We start from the raw sequence: 19572 nt of genomic DNA on the forward strand, positions 1-19572 counted from the left end.
TGATGTGCAACTCAAGGGGAAGTGTTGTCTATGCGTTTATATTTATTGAGTACACATAAAGCTTTTATTTTATTATTAAGAACACAAATACTGCCCTGTTTTAAGCCATAAGTTTTGATTTGGTAGCCTGGTGATACCAGATGATTTGAGAACTAAATTTTAAACAACACTTAAAAATGAAGTCTTGTTTAAATACAGCGTTCTAAAAAGAAAAAAAAAACAGAATATCACATACTTTTAATGTTTTGTAGAAGCATTATTCTAGCTTTCTAAGCCTTAATACTTAACAAAAATGAAATCTGTGTGGAACAAAATACACACAAGGGAATATAATCAGAATTTGCACAGATTGCCATAAAAGGCCTTCATAGGTAGTGGTTTGCCACATCATCTCCTAGCAGATCTTGGGTCTAGTACCGAAAGGGAAATATCCTTTGGGCTCCAAGGTCTTATCATGCTGACGATATCTAACAGATTGTAAACATAATACTGTAGTCTTATGCTGGAGAAAAAAGTACAAAACTCAAACGAGTTCTTGTAATAAGGGTACATTTGCTATAGGTGTGAAGAATATGACTGAAAATGAGGATTATGGCAAACCCAAAACTTAGTTGAAATGATTTCCTCTCTCCCAAATTCTGGTAATTCACAAAGCAGAGGTGAGAAAGGTAACCGACGCCCACTAGCCCAGGACTGAGCGCTTCTTCCACGGTAGGAGGGCAGACGCTCACCGCACAATACTCGGGCGCTGGTTCTGATTCCAGATCACCATCAGCACCCGACTAGCTAAGTGTAGGTTTAAAGGCCATCACACTGAAAGCGAGCTGGATGGAAGGGAACTGTTACCATACAAAAATTATGAAAAAAATCAATTAACCTCTCAGTTCCTTTAGGTGTCCTTTTTATTGAGTTTGAATGTCAGAGTGTTTTAGAAGAAGTGGAATTTTCAGGTTTAACATATCTTCTACTGGACACACCATCTACCGTGTGTAAGGATTTCCAGCAAATGAGACATTTAAAGGGTGTAAGTGTGGAAATGAATGGGTCAGCACAATTTAGAAATAGGGGTAGATGAGACATATACTCAGCTTGGCTATTTATAGATAAAAGAAGCATTTCTTTAAAGTTTATTTTGAGAGAGAGAGAGGCAGGCAGAGATGGGGAGAGACCATCTCAAGCAGACTCTACACTGTCACCGCAGAGTAATGTGGGGCTGGAGCTGACGAACTGTGAGATCACGACCTGAGCCCAGATCTAGAGTCGATGCTCAACCAGCTAAGCCACACAGGTGCCCCAAGCAGCATTTCTTTAGAAGACTTCCTTGTTGATCTACTTTGGGTTAACAGAGCTTAATTTTTAATGTTACTGAGATTGATCTTCCTAAGGATATTCTATACTGTTCTTCCCAATTAAAGTCTAATTTTTTTAAGATTTTAATTTTTACACCCAGTGTGGGGCTCAATCTCACAACCCCAAGATTCAGAGCAGCATGTTTCACTGACTGATCCAGACAGCTGCCCTACTAAAGTCTAATTTTGCATTAAAGAATTAAGCTAACGAAAAGACTAACCTACTTAAATATGCTTGGAGTTCTTTTACATTGGCATGGACCAAAGACCAAGTGTCATTTTAAACATTTTCCAGTTAGCCAGAGTAGCTGAACTGCAGATGTACTTTGGTAAAAGTATGCAGTGGTTAAATAATTAACCACTGATTGATAAACAGATGGTATGGTGTAATTCACAAATAATGGATTATGTGCTGTTTGCACATAGGAACTTTCTTTTGGACCCTGAAGAGCACATGTGAAGAGCTGTGTGCTAATAAATGATTAGTATATGAAATATGTGAATTAATGTGTCATTAATTAGACTTGCAGTTTCAGAATTTCCCTGGGCCCCCAAAGAGCCTTTTGTCTATGCATAAGAGACTTCTATCACTTTGGAAGAGGTGACAGAACTTTCAGGTTCCAAAGATATGTATGTGACTGGGATAAAGAGGGGCCTAAAAACTAAAACAAAGCGTTTGTGTTAACGGCATGGAGCTAAGATTACAACAGAACTGAGGAAGTACTTAGAGGCCTCAAGTCAGAAATGTACCAGGGTAGCTAATCTTACAATATAATAAAGTATCGCTTCTCTAGCAGTTTTTTAGTTTCAACCAATCTACTACAAGTCAGATGGTAGATTTTGTTGAATATAATCAAGTGTTCATTAGAGAGCGAGCAATCACTTGCAAACGGCATTATTTGTGAATTACATCAAATGTAGATTCACTTTTAAAACTTATAAATGCTTTGGTTCAGTCACCTGAAGTGGGAAGAGTAAGAGGTGGCAAGGGATTATGTTCAAGTTTATCAGTTTGAAGCAAAAGAAGAAATCTTGTTCAAATATTTTGTTGAGTTAATACATAACAACCATTCTTCTAGTTGGTGGTTTAGCTAGTGTCAAAAAAAAAAACCAAAAAGAAAGAACAGATGTACAGGTGTGCTCTATGAGCCTTGTTCTGTTACCTTACTTGACTTGAAATTCTATCCTTTGATAGAATGAACTTGTAACATTGATCTGACAGGGGTGTGTGTGTGTTTCAGAGAAATGGTTTCAAATCTGCCCCTAAGCAGTCTATTACTAGCGTAAATTTCAGTGATCAGTATGCCACAGGAGCAGCTATATTGCTCAAAAACACATAATCCTGATAATACAACATAATTATTTTATAACTGTCTGGCAGCACACATTTATTATCTATACATCCAGCACAGGGAAGGAGACAGCTTTAAACAAGGAGGGAGGGGTGACTGCTGCTGTCAGTTTTAAAAGACAGTATGCAGAGAGTCAAAATAATTTGAGATTACCAAGCAATCTTGAGAGAGAAAACAGTAGCAAATGAGGGGGGGGAGCCACAATAACATTTTAAATTTTACTGAAAGAGATTTTCAAACTCGAGATAGAATTTAATATAATACCACCTGGCATATTATAGACCTAACAGGGATCTGCATATAAAAAGAATTAATAGGATTATGGTCAAAATCAACTTAAAGTTTAAGAAGAATCCCAAATTTAAAGAAGTCCTTTTTCCTCATGTATAGATGTTTGATCTGACCAGAGAAAATTTGCTTTGAGACCAAAGAGATCTGACATTTCACTTCTTCCTTAGCAACTGAAAAAAGATGCCCTTTGGCTTTTGAACCAGCCATTCTTTCCTGGCATCACTGGTGGATGACAGCGACAAGGAAACGTATGCTGGATATTTGGACAGTTTAAATATTATGTACAATCAATAGCTTATAACCAGTGAAAATAAGAACAGTTCGGCGTAAGTGTCCAAGATACAAAACAGCAGAGAAAGTGCTTAAGTCTACAGAGCTTCCCTGAAAGCTTTAAAAATGTTTAACTTTTAAGTAGGTAGGGCTTTTAATAGAATTTGCATAGCAGCTTACAATACAATTTGCATTAAAAAATATGGAGAGTCTTCCATGTTTTTGAAAACATACAAATATATCCACATGCATATAAATTAATAAACAAGAAGACCTGGAGGTTTTCACAAAATTAAAAAAAAAAAAGTTCATCACAACCTTTTCTCGAAAGTGGTCACACTTAAATCCACTAAAACCATTTACAGCAAAAACTTTTTCTGGGAGAAACATAATCTTGTCCAGATTCCACACAGCTTAATTTTATCTTTACGAATAAATTTTGGTTTATTAGCTAAGTGCATCTAATCAATTGAAAAAAGCTTGGTTACCATTCTGCCTAGGAAGATAAGTTAGGAAAACAATCAGGGACGACTTTAACCATTTGTTGGTTAGATTAGATTGGTAGGTTAGATTAGTTAAAAAATAAATAATTCAATCTCTCCTGCCATCCAATAATGTTCAATAACAAAGTTTGTGAGGGTATGGCTGATAAAAACAGGCACTATCAGACTTTACCTAGCCTAAAAAGTGCTCAAACATGGCTTTAAAATAGGCGAATGACATATAAAGTGATATTTTGGATTGCCTGTACAGGTCCCATCATGTAATCTGACCCTGTCTACTAGGCAGGTGAGTTTATAGTTAGAACTATCTAAGAAATACTGTTTGAACGTACATTAAAGTATTTCTTCATATAAAATACTAGATACTAATTTCCAGGTAAGGTTTGTTTGGTAACTTCAGGAAAGGACTTACCTTTTTCAGAAAAAAAGAAGGACTGAGCCTTTTCTTTTTCTTTCCTTTTCTTTCTATTTTTGGAGAGGAAAGGGAGAAATTTTAAGGAATGAGAAGGAAGAAATTTCACAGACCAGTTGCCTACTTGTAGGCATCTGTGTGGAATATGGAGAAATGTCCCCGCCCAGGTCTGGGGGCTGCTGAGGGCACAGGAAGCGACCCACGGAACGAGGCATACACTACTCTTCAGGCTCCTTTCCTTCTACCTGGGGAAGCCCGCAAAATTCTCAACAGTTTTCCTAATTCGAAATGAAAAAGAAATGAAAAACTGGTCTATAAAAGACGTGAAATATCAAAAATGCCCATTTTTAGTTATCATTTGAAAATAATTTGCCATATTTTGGCATCTTAATACAAAATACATTTTTATCAAGGCTGTCCCATTCGTAAAAGCACTTCATCTGTGGTTTGAAAGTTCCACAAACACACTTAGTAGAAGAACGACCTGGTCACTCGTGCTTGGAAAGCCGCTGATGTTAAACAAGCAGCCTAAAGGCTCTTGCTCTCGGGTGCTCGTGTCACAGGAAACCTCCCGCACGTTTTCACTTCGCGTTAAGACTCAAGATTTAAAAACCCGATGGGCCGTGGTGCTACACATGACAGCTTAAGCTGGAGCAAAATGAGCCAAAATGGCTCACGCGCTTTCCCTTCTCCTGCCCACATTCTCATTACACCTTCTTAAGAGATCTTTTTCATGTAAGTGATGAGCAGGGCGGCTCAGAAGTTCCTCCGGAAAATATTCTCAGTGGCTTCGCCTTTCACACTAATAAAGAAAACCTCCAACAAATGGCTTCGCTGAAAAGTCTGTGACTGGTGACTGTGTTGTGCAACGTTTTCTCAATAATGCTCTCACTGCAAAGTGTCTAAGCTCCCTTATCTGAGGGTACTAGGTGTTGAAATTCTGCTTCCAGAAATCATAGCTGGAACTTGAAGCTATTTTTTTTCTTCCCTACTTGCAAATTTGCTTCAGCTGGAACCAAACAGAGGTTTATGAACCTTTAAAACATAAAAAACGTCCTTGAAACATATATTCTAGTGTGGATTTCGATTTCCAGTTTTAAGCGGACCACACCATTCATGCTGGAACTGTAGCTGGGGGCGGGGAGAACAGGTCTCGGTCCCCAGGTGCACGTGGTGCATCTCGCCTACACAAGGGGAGGGAGGACCGGCTTATGTGCGGAGGGAAAACAATGGGGTCACAACGTCTAACTCAAAATCTGTTCATGTCTGCACTCACACCAAATAGCTTCTGTTCTGCATATGATTGTGTTTTTTTTCCCTCTCCCTGTTTGGAGTGCTACTGTCCTCCCCTGTGCGAAGTGCTCACACCCTCTGACAGCATTTCTCATGAATCTAGTGAAAGCTTGTCATAGACCTTCTTCAGAGAACACGGAGAACATCCAAGTCAATACTACCTTCTCTTTCAGGTCTGGGGACTGTGGCAATCTTGACATTTTAGATAGCTCATATTATTTTGAATGCTTTCAGATATATACCTCCTTCATAATTAGGAAAAACAAGCTGCATGTGATTCTCTAATACTACAAAATCAGCAATCTTACTGCTACTATGTCCTAATGATGCCGTCTGGCAAAGCTTAGCAATACCCAGGTAGCTATTCCATGGTCTCGTCGCCTTGCCCACTGTCGAACGCATTATGCAGCCGACAGTGAGTCCTGAATTAGCAGCCGCCTGTCTATGCCCATCCGCTGCCACAAAGGGCCAGGGCCAGGGTCCTGCAAGGGCTCGCAAAACCCAAAGCAACTCCACATGATGTCTGTGCGGAAGGGCTGCCTTTACAGAGTCTACTCTTTAAACAAGCAGGCTCTCCAGGATTTATCTTCCCCAATGAGATCTGCCCACGGGAAAAGATACTACTCAGGAAACCCATCTTAAAGACTAGCCCTCAGAACGAGGTGGATGACCTCCCTGGAATGGCAGTGATATCCAGTTATTCATATAGTGACTGATAAAGCTCCACTAGCCCTAACCAAAGGCACATTTGGTAAGCAATAAAAAATGGCTTAGGCTAAAATGAGGACGTTCTTTGAAAATAAATCTTATTCCCTGGCTCCTACCAAAGATAAATCAGAAAAATCTAAAACAAGCAAAACTCTTCTTTCAAATCAGTGGTTTCCAACTTGGTTACCGCTAGAAAGGGAGTGGAAGACAAGGCAAATCAAAACTTGCAAGTTCTAAGTCCTAAAGTCAGCACGTATGAGTGGCGAAGCTTGTGATGTGGGGAAATGACGTCCACGGTGGGATGCAGGAGAGCCAGGACACGTGAAGGATGCTTTGGGGTGCGATTCCAGAACCTCCTAGGGTGGAAGGAATAAAGAACAGCAAGCTCCGACAGAATGCACGACCTGTCTGGAATGGTCAGGAAGCAGAGGCTGCTGCCACCTGGCACCTGGAAAGAGATGGTCAAACGAAGCACGAGACCGAGGCTAAGCTTGAAGCAAATCCTTAGGAAGAAGAAAACAAAAACAACTCTTGGATATTTGATTATGTCCAAAAAAACCCCAAAATGAGCCATCCTTCTTAACAGGGGAAATACACGTAGTTACTCAGAAACCACATTAGGAAACTACCCAGCCAACCAACAGCTTCATGTTGGAGCTTGTGAGAGCCCTCGAATTTCTGGCCAAGGCAGCGTGTGACAGGCAGGCTCTTCTTTAAACACGGCTACTCTTCAGCAGTGGTTTGCAGGGCCTTGTCAAGGCACTGTGCTGGAGGGGAGAGCAAAGAGCTTTCTTTTTGTGCTTTTTTTTTGAGGTGGAAATACTTCTTGTGACATTCAAGCCTCTTTTCTGATTTTTTGTTGCTCATACAAGCAGTCCCATACGAGTGACTTTGGCTGACAAGAACGTGTGCAACACAAATACAATCGGCTTCGGACAAGAGTGCAGGTCCATGGTCTGTGGAGAAAGCGCATCAGTTAGCAATACCATACACAGGAGCTTTATTTAAAAAAAATTTTTTTAAGGTTTATTTTCAGAGAGAGTGTGTGTGTCAGGGGGAGGGGCAAAGAGAGGGAGAGACAGAATTCTAAGCAGGCTCTGCACTGTCAACACAGAGCCTGACAAGGGGCTCGATCCCACAAACTGTGAGATCAGGACCCAAGCAGAAACCAAGAGTCAGGTGCTTAACTTGGCTGAGCCACGTAGGCGCCCCTGTACAGAAGCTTTAATAAACAGACACAAAATAAAACAAATTTGGACATGATATTCTACTCTTCAAAAAGAATTTGGACTAAGAATGTCCCAGACTTATAGAAACTCTTGGAACTTAAAGCCACAAATGAAAAGTATACTCTGAAGTAAGGTCATTCCGTGTAGTAATTAAATACTGGTGTGAACTCCCACATCACAATTAGGATACAAAGGTGGTGTACTAGATTCCACCGTGCCTGGTAGAAAGAACTAAAAAGTAGAAGATGTAAAAGAAAGAGGAATATCCTATATGGAAACTATTCATTATGATTATATTCCCCGGGGGAAATCACAGTTAACAGCTGTAATGTGACTATGGGTAGGTATGGTGTTTGACATCCCTCACAGGTTTGTGGTGGGAATGACCGCTCCCGAGGCTCGCTGGGAGGGCTACTTCTAGCTTCGCAAGTCCAAGTCTCTAATCTGGACGGCTGACACCACATGAACAAGGAGATCTGGCGTCAGGCCGTGGGAGACAAGTGATTCATCAATCACTGGCCTGACAGAGACCAGGAACTGGACCTAGTTAACTATATCTTTTAAAGAAAAATAAAATCTGATTCAAAATATAAAGTACAGAGCACTAATTTTATCATTAAACTTTGTATATATTAAGTATAAAGCAGGAATTAGAACTACTGAGCCAGGAATGATCTAACACCTGGCTTGCTAAAGGACAACTGCTATTAATAACTGGTTAATTTAGCAGAAGCATTCACCTCTTTCTAATGCTTGAGGCTTTTGAAAAGCCCTGGTGCATAGTCTAATCCTGGTCTCCTAAAGGTTTATCACTTAAGGATTTCTAGACATAATTTCTTACGTGGAGGCTGACCCACATTATATCTAAGATCTCTTTCAGTTATAAAATTTTCAAGAATCAGGGGCGCCTGGGTGGCTCAGTCGGTTAAGCGTCCGGCTTCAGCTCAGGTCATGATCTCATGGTTCGTGGGTTCGAGCCCCGCATCGGGCTCTGTGCTGACAGCTCGCTCAGAGCCCGGAGCCTGCTTCGGTTTCCGTATCTCCCTCTCTCTCTGATCCTCCCCTGCTCCTGCTCTCTCTCTCTGTCTCTCAAAAATAAGTAAAAAACATTAACAAAATTTCAAGATTCTGTTTTGCAAATTTCCACCTACGGTGATTGCATCAATAGACACAATAGTTCATGTATGAGACTTGAACTACTGGCTGAAAACTGATAAGAGAAAAGGTATTATTTTATTATTTTATTCATTTATCTTAACGATTTCTGAAGTATACTCAACACACTCTGTAGTTCACTAAGGGAAATCATGAATTCCTGTTGATCTATTTCTTTAAAGACAAGGAGATAAAAAAAAAAGATTACTGTATGGAGATACCTCTGTCTTTTTTTCTGATCATCAAAATTTCTGTAGCAACCAAGTCACTTTTAACTCCTTAACTCTTATGTCAATCAACTGCTAATAATAGCAATGGATAGAATTTATTCATTAAAGTTTATCAGCTTTTGTATTTCATATCTTATATTTGATAAAAGCCTGTTTCTTAAAAGGGCTATTTTTTTCCACCGTTCAAACAAAACTTTTTTTAAGTTTATTTATTTATTTTGAGAGAGAGAGAAATAGAGTGAGTGAGGGGCAGAGGAAGAGAGGGAGAGAAAGAATCCCAAGCACGCTCCATACTGGCAACGCTGAGCCCAGCACCAGGCTCAAACCCACAAACCATGAGATCATGACCTGAATAGAAATCAAGAGTCAGATGCTAAAGTGACTGAGCCACCCAGGCGCCCCTAAACAAAACTTTTTAAAAAAGGGAGTGATTTGCGGGTACGTGGGTGGCTCAGTCGGTTAAACATTCGACTTCAGCTCAGGTCAGGGTCTCACAGTTCGTGGGTTTGAGCCCCACATCGGGTTCTTTGCTGACAGCTCAGAGCCTGAAGCCTGCTTCAGATTCTGTGCCTCCCTTCCCAGCACACACACACACCCCCTCCTCTCAAAAATAAAACAAACATTTAAAAAAAATTAAAAAGGGGCACCTGGGTGGCTCAGTCAGCTGAGTGTCTGACTTCAGCTCAGGTCATAATCTTGCAATCTGTGAGTTTGAGCCCCACATTGGGCTCTATCCTGAAAGCTCAGAGCCTAGAGCCTGCTTTGGATGCTGGGTCTCCCTCTTTCTCCCTCCCCCTCCCCCATTCGCACTCTGTCTCTTGTCTCTCCATCTGTCTCAAAAATAAGTAAACATTAAAAAAATAAATAAGTAAAACAAAATAAAATAAGGGAATGATTTCCTAATGTGGGGAACAGTAAACACACACACACATACACCACAAAACCCCCATGGCCAAACCCCTCTTAAAGAACAATTGTCTGACTGCAAATGGACTATCAGTCCATAATTTTCTATACACAAGGTAACAACCAATGAGAAACCAAAAGAATATCTATTAGAGTAACACGGTTTTCAGCAACACTCTTACCAGTTCTCCCTCAGGACCACCAAAATCCAGATACAGATTTCTGATGCCATCATCAGCAGACATTTTCAGCCTTTCAAAGGGGTAGCGGTACAATATGCTGCTGGAACCTCCATTTTCCTTGGAGATAGTGAACCCATTTTCATAGTGGACAGTGAGTCTTACCTCTTGGCCATTTAACGTGCAGCCTGTAGAGAACAAGCAAAAGTCAGCATTAACAAAGTTCCTGCTTCAGTTATCTAGTGGAAAAGAATTCTTCTGATTGCAAAAAAAGGAAAAAGAATCTTTTCTTGAGAATGTGCAATATCTAACCTACTTGGAACTCCCTCAAGTAAATTGTGTTTTGGTTGCCTGGGTCAAGGATTGAGATGAGAGAGAGATTGCCATAATTCCCGATGACATTTGATTTGATTCAGTTCAATTCGGTGAGTCTCAATTAAACACCTGTGCTGGAAGCAGGCTGTGAGTGGTACTGGGGAAGTAGCAGGCATGGTCCCTGCTCTTAAGGACTTCATAAATAAATAGGCATAAACATGAAATCCCTCACCGCATTAGTAGAATATATAGAACACAACTAATACTAGAGTGAATAAGGCCAAAGTCAAGGATACGTTTCCTGGAAGAGATGGCTCTTCAGACAGGCCCTAAAGACTAGGTCAAACTAGACAGGGAGTGAAGTATGGGAAGGTTTCAAGTGAGCAAGAAGGAACAACCAAAGGAGAAGAGGCAGACATGCTTTTCAGGGGCAGTGACATGGTTTGTTTGGCATTTGGGAAGAGGGTAAAGATAGTGTTTATCATCAAAGGCAAAGGCTTTAGTTAGCAAAAGCCATACTGTCAGTTCTATCAAAGATAAAATTCAAAGGGCTGATCTGAGTGGATATGACAAAAGAAAAACTTTAATCATCAAGACTGGCAAATAAGGGGCGCCTGGTGGCTCAGTCGGTTAAGCATCCAACTTTGGCTCAGGTCATGATCTCACAATCTGTGAATTTGAGCCCCACATCCGGCTTTCTGCTGTCAGCAGGGAGCCTGCTGCAGATCCTCTGTCCCCCTGTCTATTCTCTCGGTTTGCTCTCTATTTAAAAATAAATAAAACAGGGGCGGCAGGGTGGATCAGCTGAGCGTCCGACTGTGGCTTAGGTCGTGATCTTGTGGTTCGGGGGTTTGAGCCCCTCATCGGGTTCCATGCTGACAGCTCAGAACCTGGAGCCTGTTTCAGATTCTGTGTCTCCCTCTCTCTCTCTCTGCCCCTCTCCCACTCATGCTCTGTCTCTCTCTCTCTCAAAAATAAACTAGGGGCACCTGGGTGGCTCAGTTAGCTAAGCCTCTGACTTCGGCTCAGGTCAGATCTCACGTTCATGGGTTCGAGCCCCGCATCAGGCTCTGTGCTGACAGCTAGCTCAGAGCCTGGAGCCTGCTTCCAGTTCTGTGTCTCCTTCTCTCTCTGCCCCTCCCCCTCTCATGCTCTGTCTCTCTCTGTATCAAAAATAAATAAAAACATTAAAAAAATAAAATAAACAAACTATTTAAACATTTTTTTAGGGGCGCCTGGGTGGCTCAGTTGGTTAAGCATCCGGCTTCGGCTCAGGTCAGATCTCACGGTTCGTGGGTTCGAGCCCCGCGTCGGGTTCTGTGCTAACAGCTAGCTCAGAGCCTGGAGCCTGCTTCGGATTCTGTGTCTCCCTCTCTCTCTGACCCTCCCCTGCTCCAGCTGTCTCTCTCTGTCTCTCAAAAATAAATTTAAAAAAGCATTAACAAAATTTAGAAAAGAATTCTTAAAAAAATTTTTTTTTAAAGTAACAAAAGTAAAACATTTTTTAAATACTCATTTTTCTTCTCCTCATGCAGATATTCTACATATTTACTAATGAAACTCCTCCTCTATCGACTACTTCTCAGCAGTAGTTCTTGCTTGATTTGAAAATTTTCATAGCTTAGGTAATTGGTATGATGAAATTAGCCTTTAAAAGCATATTTATTAAAGTTCAAACAATCACACACACATATGTATTTTGAATTCCTGTGACAGATGGAAAAGGAAAAAGCTTTATGTACCAGAGGGAATTAGCTGCATGCTCTGCCTGGTGATCCTGAAGTTCACATTTGCTAGAAGGAAAAAATTCCTTGTGTATCGGAAGGATTACTGATCAGTTATACTGTAATCTAATAAAGGCTTAAAACTAAATGTACACTATGAAGTTCATGTCTTGCATTCAATAGTAAAATCTCGTAGGTAGTCCCTGCAATTTTTCTAAGTGAGTAAACTATATAATATATAAACAAATAAATAAAACATAATGAAAACTCATGAGACAAAGAAACAGAACTTTGATTTCTTCTTGTCAACTTCCTGACTTTCTTTAGGCCACAGATAACTGAATATGTAGTACAATGTGCTGTAATTGTAATTTTAAATAAACCTTTCTGAATCTCCCAACAATTTAACATAAAGGGGTAACGTGCATCTGAAGGACATGCTGACTTGTGTGTGTGTGTGTGTGTGTGTATCTACGTGAACATGGGTATGCACAGTTAGCATACACATATAATGCATAACAGATTAGGTATGTGTGTGTGCATGCACACACAGACATAAACACATTGGAAAGAATTCTTGCTCTGATCAAAGCAGTTTACATTCAGCCGATATTTTATTTAAAAATTTTTTAAAATGTTTTTTATTTATTTTTGAGAGACAGAGACAGTGCAAGCAGGGGAGGGTCAGAAAGAGAGGGAGATACAGAATCCGAAGCAGGCTCCAGGCTCTGAGCTAGCTGTCAGCACAAAGCCTGATGCGGGGCTCGAACCCATGAACTGTGAGATCATGACCTGAGCCGAAGCCGGATGCTCAACCAACTGAGCCACCCAGGCGCCCCTCAACCGATTTAATATATCTGACAAAGCTTTAAATACAGAATAAGTTAACAAGTATATCAGTTGACCTGAATTGTGGAAATGAAAGTATTACCAAGGTAATGTTAAAATACAGCTGTGAATGAGAATAAAAAAGTTCAAGATTACCAAAAAAGGTCTCCTTTGTCTATTTTTAAAGTATAAGGACCCAACCAGTCCTTATTCTCTCTTTCCTCAAGCCATCTGTATTTAAATAGCTGTGAGCCAGGGACTGGACAGATTTTTATTTCCTGCCAGAAGTTTAGCTGTCAGACACCAAACAACATGAAACTAAAAAAATGTTAAAAATCCAAGTTACAATCTTTGTTTTGGGAAACATATCTCTCTGGATCCTTGGAGAAGATATGGTGATCCCAGATGCCAGGCAAGGGCCTAACGAGTGTTCTTGGGCTCCCCAAAGGAACACAAGGCACTGTAGACCTTCACACTGAGGACAGAACCCAGAAAGCACATTCTGTGGCCAAGACAAAAACAAGAGCCCTACGGCCCTTAATGTGGGGACCAACCACTCCAGAGGGAAAACGAGCAGGATACAGACAAGTAAGAAAGACAGTGTGGATATGGTTGCTTGGGTCAAAATCCAAGGTGGGGTCTAACTAGTCATTGCTTGAATCATTACTGTGATTGTGAGGAAAACCTTGAGCAGGTCCTAAAGAGTTGAATAATTAGGTCATTTTGACAACACTTTTGACAAAACTGTCCCTGTGCCAGTGTTAGAAGATGACCCACAGAAATGCTGCCTATGCAATCCTAAAGCCATGGAAATCTCTCACTTTCCAAAAGCAATGGAAAGAAGGATAAATATCACAAGACATTCTGCTCTTTAAATATTTTCTCTTTCTATAAAATTCTATAAAGCTATGTTTACAAAATAAAATACATGGAAAAGAAGAGCAAACTCAAGTAAACTGACTTTGCAATCAAGATAATCAGAGTAACTCAAACCCTATTAGAAATTCCATGTCTTCATTTTAACCATTCTTTGTTCTTGTTAAAATGGAAAGAAGGAGCGCCTGGGTGGCTCAGTCGGTTGAGCGCCCAGCTTCGGCTCGGGTCATGATCTCATGGATTGTGGGTTCGAGCCCCGCGTCAGGCTCTGTGCTGACGGCTAGCTCGGAGCCTGGAGCCTGCTTCAGATTCTGTATCTCCTTTTCTCTCTGACCCTCCCCTGCTCGCGCTGTCTCTGTCTCTCAAAAATAAATAAATAAATAAAATTTTAAAAAATTAAAAAAAAAAAAAAAGAAAGAAAGAAACACTGGTCGTGGAAGCCCAGAGCTGGCCTCGTGGTGCTGTGTTAAAAAAAAAAAAGAAAAAAGAAAAAAAGGAAAGCAATCTGGAAATATCTATACATATATATATGTACATACACACAAATATATACAAATGAAACCATGAGGGCACCAGGGTGGCCCAGTCAGTCAAGCATCCAACCTTGGCTTAGGTCATAATCTCAGGTTCGTAAGTTTGATTCCCGCATTGGGGTCTCTGCTATCACTGCAGAACCTGCTTCGGATCCTCTCTATCTCTCTATGCCCCTCCCCTGCTTTCTCTCTCTCTCTCTCTCTCTCTCTCTCTCTCTCTCTCTCTCTCAATAATAAACATAAAAAAAGAAACCATATAGACTAGCCACAAGAGGGCGTTTCAACAATGAAAAGACACCACCAGGCTTCTTTCCTTCAGATGCTTACTTCAGTAAGTACTGGCCACACATTTTCAAACTTTGGAAGACAAATTCCTACTCAAAATTCCTCATTTTTCTATAGCCATAAGCCTCACCAGATGCTTATATTTTAAGGGTGTCTCTCATACCTTAGACTCTAAATCTTCTGAAATAGAGGGTTAGTGCATCCAGTACTTTGTAACTGAGTCTTGATACTATAACATACAGATTAATATGAGGAACAGAAAAACTGCTGTGTTGTTCATAGAGTGCTATGAATAAGCCATGTACAAGCCTTAGGAAAAGTTTACTTTTGAAACAGAAAATCCAGGTTTCTTTCTATCATGATAGTTTTAAGTTGCCATATTTTAGAAAAATTTTTAAATCTGGCACAGATGTTAATAGTTTTTAAAAAGTGTAACAGTTCCACTTAACTACTGCAAGGAGTGCTATGTCAGGATCTATACCTAGAGAGACGTCCTTAATTAGTTCAGCAGCAGCATGACAGCCCTGAACAAGCATCCTGGTCCAGGTTGACAGATCCCGATGTGTCTCCACCCTGAAGAGATGCATCTCAATGCCCTGCCGAGAGCCCGTCCTAGTCGCAAATGTAAGGTCAGATCCAAGTGATGGTGATCGACATCCAGAGCCAGAATGAACCAACCTAGGACCACAAAAAGGGCAAAGATCAAAAGGTAATTAATGCATTGTTACAGGAAAATGTCACCAATTTATACTGAAAGACAAGCAAAATATAATAAAAGCCATCAGCAGTTTTTGGAAAAGTACATTTCAAAACATTTCAGGGATGCTGGGTGGTCAGTCAGGTAAGCGTCCAACTTCGGCTCAGGTCATAATCTCACAGTTTGTGGGTTCGAGCCCTGTGTCGGGCTCCGTGCTGACAGCTCAGAGCCTGGAGCCTGCTTCAGATTCTGTGTCTCCCTCTCTCTCTGCCTCTCTTCCACTCATGTTCTGTTTCTCTCTGTCTCAATAATAAATAAACATTAAAAATTAATAAAAGAAAGTTCAACTACCTCTTATTTGAAGATGGTATGATCTTGTACACAGAATGTCCTAAGGAATCCACCAAAACCCTATTAAACTAATAAGTTGGACAAGAATGTAGATCAAGATATAAAAATTAATGTCTTGATTATATACACTACCAGCAAACAACCTAAGAAGGAAATTAAGAAAACAAACAAAAAAAAAAAAAAAAAAAAAGAAGAAGAAATGAAAACAATCCAGGGCACTTGGGTAGCTTCGTTGATTAAGTGTCTGACCCTTGGTTTTGGCTCAGGTCATGGTCTCACAGTTTGTGAGTTGGAACCCCACATTGGGCACCATGCCACTGTGTAGAGCCTACTTGGGATTCTCTTTCTCCCTCTCTCTGCCCTTCCCCAGCTCACTCTGTCCCATCCAAGTCTAACTAGGCCCGACCCTGATTAGCTTCTGAGATCAGATGAGATCAGGCACATTCAGGGTGGTATGGCTATACACTCTCTCTTAAAAATAAATAAACTTAAAAATTTTTAAAAGAAAACAATCCATTTAGGAAATAAATTTAGCAAAATAAATATAAAACATATACTCAGAAAACTACAAAACACTGCTAAAAGAAATTAAAAACCTAAATAGATAGATACCTTGTATCATGACTAGAAGATTATATATTTTTTAAATGTTTATTTACTTTTGGGAGAGATAGAGCAGGAGCATGGGAGGGGCAGAGAAAGAGGGAGACACAGAATCTGAAGCAGTCTCCAGGCTCTGAGCTGTCAGCACAGAGCCCGACACAGGGCTTGAACCCACAAACTGTGAGATCATGACCTGAGCCAAAGTTAGATGTTTAACCAAGTCACCCAGATGCACCAAAAGTATTTGTGTTTCAAATGACACTATAAAGAAAGTGAAAGACAACCCACCGAATGGGAAAAATGTTTGCAAATCATATGTTCAATAAGGTATTTGTTTACAGAATACGTAAAGAATTCTTACAACTGAATAATAAAAAACAAGCCAATTAGAGGATCAAGGATTTGAATAGATATTACTCCAAATAAAACACACAAATGGCCAACAGGTACATGAAAAGATGGTCAACATCATTAGCTATTAGAGAAATAAAATTTAAAACCATGAGCATGAGCTACAATGTACTATGCTAAGCAAAATAAGTCATTCAGAGAAAGACAAATACTATATGATTTCACTCATATATGGAATTTAAGAAACAGAATAGATGAACACATGGGAAAGGAGGGAAAAGAGAAGAGAGGGAAACAAACCCCATGAGACTCTTAAGGACAGAGAATAAACTGAGGGTTGATAGAGGGAGGTAGGTGGGAGGTGAGCTACAGGGGTGATGGGTATTAGAAAGGGCACTTGTGATGAGCACTGGGTGTTGTATATAAGTGATGAATCACTGAATTCTACTCTAAGTGTTTCATGTCTCACATTTAGGTCTTTAATCCATTTTCAATTTATTTTTGTGTATGGTGTAAGAAAGTGGTCCAGTGGTCATTTTTAGCATGTTGCTCTCCAGTTTTCCCAGCACCATTTGTTGAAAATACATTTGTTTTCCCACTGGTTATTCTTTCTGCCTTTGTTGAAGATTAATTGGTCATATAATTGAGGGTTTATTTCTGGGTTTTCTATTCTGTTCCATTGATCTATAGGTCTACTTTTGTCCCAGTACCATCTATTTTGATTACTACAACTTTGTAATATAACTTGAAGTCCAGAATTGTGGTGCCTCTAGCCTCGCTTTTCTTTTTCAAGATTGCTTTGGCTATTTGAGGTCTTTTTAGTGCCATATATATTTTAGTATTCTTTGTTCTAGTTCTGTGAAAAATGCTGTTGGTATTTTGATAGGGAATGCATTAAATGTGCAGATTATTTTGGGTAGTATAGATATTTTAACAATATTTGTTCTTCCAATCCACAAGCATGGAATGTCTTTCCATTTCTTGGTGTTGTCTTCAGTCCCTTTCATGAGTGTTTTACAGTTTTCAGAGTACAGGTCTTTGACCTCTTTGGTTAGGTTATTCCTAGGTATCTTATTATTTAGGGTGCAATTGTAAATGGGATTGTTTTCTTAATTTCTCTTTCTGTTGCTTCATTATTAGTATATAGAAACACAACAGATTTCTGCACGTTGATTTGGTAGACTGTGATTTTACTGAATTTGTTTATCAGTTCCAGCAGTTTTTCGGTGGAGTCTTTTGGGTTCTCTACATAGAGTATCACATCATCTGCAAACTGAAAGTTTTACTTCTTCCTTACCAATTTGGATGCCTTTATTTCTTTTTGTTCTCTTTGCTGTGGCTAGGACCTCCAGTACTATGTCGAATAGAAGTGGTGAGAGCGAACATCCTTGTCTTGTTCCTGACCTTAGGGGGAAGCTCTCAGATTTTCCCCACTGAGTAGGATGTTCACTGTGGGCTTTTCATATACGACCTTTATTATGTTTAAGTATGTTCCCTCTAAACCTACTCTGTTGAGAGCTTTTATCACGAATGGATGTTTTACTTTGTCCCATGCTTTTTTCTGTATCTACTAAAATAATCATATGGCTTTCATCCTTTCTCTTACTGATGTGAGGTATCATACTGATTGATTTGCAAATACTGAAACACCCTAGAAACCTAGGAATAAATCCCACTTGATCGTGGCGAGTGATTTTTTAAAACCGATTGTTGAATTTGGACTGCTAATATTTTGTTGAGGATTTTTCCATCTTTGTTCATCAGAGATATTGGCCTGTATTACTTGTGTGTGTGTGTGTGTGTGTGTGTGTGTGTGTGTGTGTGTGGTATCTTCGTCTAGTTTTGATATCAGGGTGATACTGACCTCATAGAATGAATTTGGAAGTTTTTCTTCTATTTTTTGGAATAGTTTGAGAAGAGCAGTTATTAACTCTTCTTTAAATGTCTGTTGGAGATTGTCTGGGAAGGTGTCTGGTCCTGGACTTTTGTTTGTTGGGAGTTTTTTGATTACTGATTCCATCTCCTTGCTGATAAATGTCTGTTCCAAGTTTTCCATTTCCTCTTGTTTCAGTTTTGGTAGGTTATGTGTTTCTGGGAATTTATCCATTTCTTCTAGGTTGTCTAATTTTTTGGCAAACAGTTTTTATAATATTCTCTCACAATTATTCGTATTGCTGTGGTGTTTGTTATTGATCCTCTTTCATTTCTGATTTTGTTTGAAGCCTTTCTCCCTTTTTATAAGTCTGGCTAGAGGTTTATCATTTTGTTGATCTTTTCAACAAATCAGTTCCTGGCTTCACTGATCTTTTCTGTTGGTTTTTGGTTTCTATATCATTTATTTCTGCTCCTATCTTTATTATTTCCTGCCTTCTGCTGATTTGGGGTTTTGTTTTTTCTTCTTTGTCTAGTTCCTCTAACTGTAAGGTTAGGTTACTTGAGATTTTTCTTGTCTCTTGAGGTAGCCCTGTATTGCTATAAGCCTCCCTCTTAGAACCACGTTTGCTGCATCCCAGAGATTTTGGACTGTTGTGTTTTCATTTGTCACCATGTAATTTCTTATTTCTTCCTTAATTTCTTGGTTGACCCATTTATTGTTTAGTACTGTTATTTAACCTCCATTCGCTTGTGCTCTTTCCAGATTTTTCCCTGTGGTTGTAGTTTCATAGCAGTGTGATCAGAAAAGATGCATAGTGTGACTCTGATTTTTTGAGACTCGTTTTGTGGCCTAACATGTGATCTAATCTGGAAAATGGTCTATGTGCACTTGAAAAGAATGTGTATTCTATTGTTTTAGGATGGAATGTTCTGCATACGTTATATCAATACGGTTCGGTGTGTCATTCAAAGTCACTGTTTCCTTTTTGATTTTCTGTTTGGATGATCTGTCCATTGACATAAGTAAGGTTTTAAAGTTCCCTACTATTATAGTATTATTGTTGATTAGTTCTTTATGCTTGTTATTAATGGTTTTATGTATCTGGGTACTCCCATGTTGTGTGCATAAATATTTACAACTGTTATATCTTCTTGTTGGATTGTCCTCTTTGTTATTATATAGTACCTTTCTTTGTCTCTTGCTACAGTCTTTGTTTTAAAGTCTATTTTGTCTAATGGAAGTGTTGCTACCCTGGC

General features: G+C 39.6%; 1 protein-coding gene across 1 annotated transcript in view; it reads right to left on the reverse strand.

The window, feature by feature from the left end:
* Window positions 1-2905: 2905 nt before the first annotated feature.
* The window catches only part of SNTB2 (syntrophin beta 2), a 102856-nt gene continuing 86189 nt past the window's right edge, over window positions 2906-19572 (reverse strand). The window contains 3 exon segments of the mRNA XM_029925324.1: window positions 2906-7134; window positions 9881-10065; window positions 14920-15116. Of these exon segments, the coding sequence (XP_029781184.1) occupies window positions 7042-7134; window positions 9881-10065; window positions 14920-15116 (475 nt within the window). The 3' untranslated portion in view covers window positions 2906-7041.

This window comes from Suricata suricatta, chromosome 16, assembly GCF_006229205.1.
Source record: "Suricata suricatta isolate VVHF042 chromosome 16, meerkat_22Aug2017_6uvM2_HiC, whole genome shotgun sequence".
NCBI lineage: Eukaryota > Metazoa > Chordata > Mammalia > Carnivora > Herpestidae > Suricata > Suricata suricatta.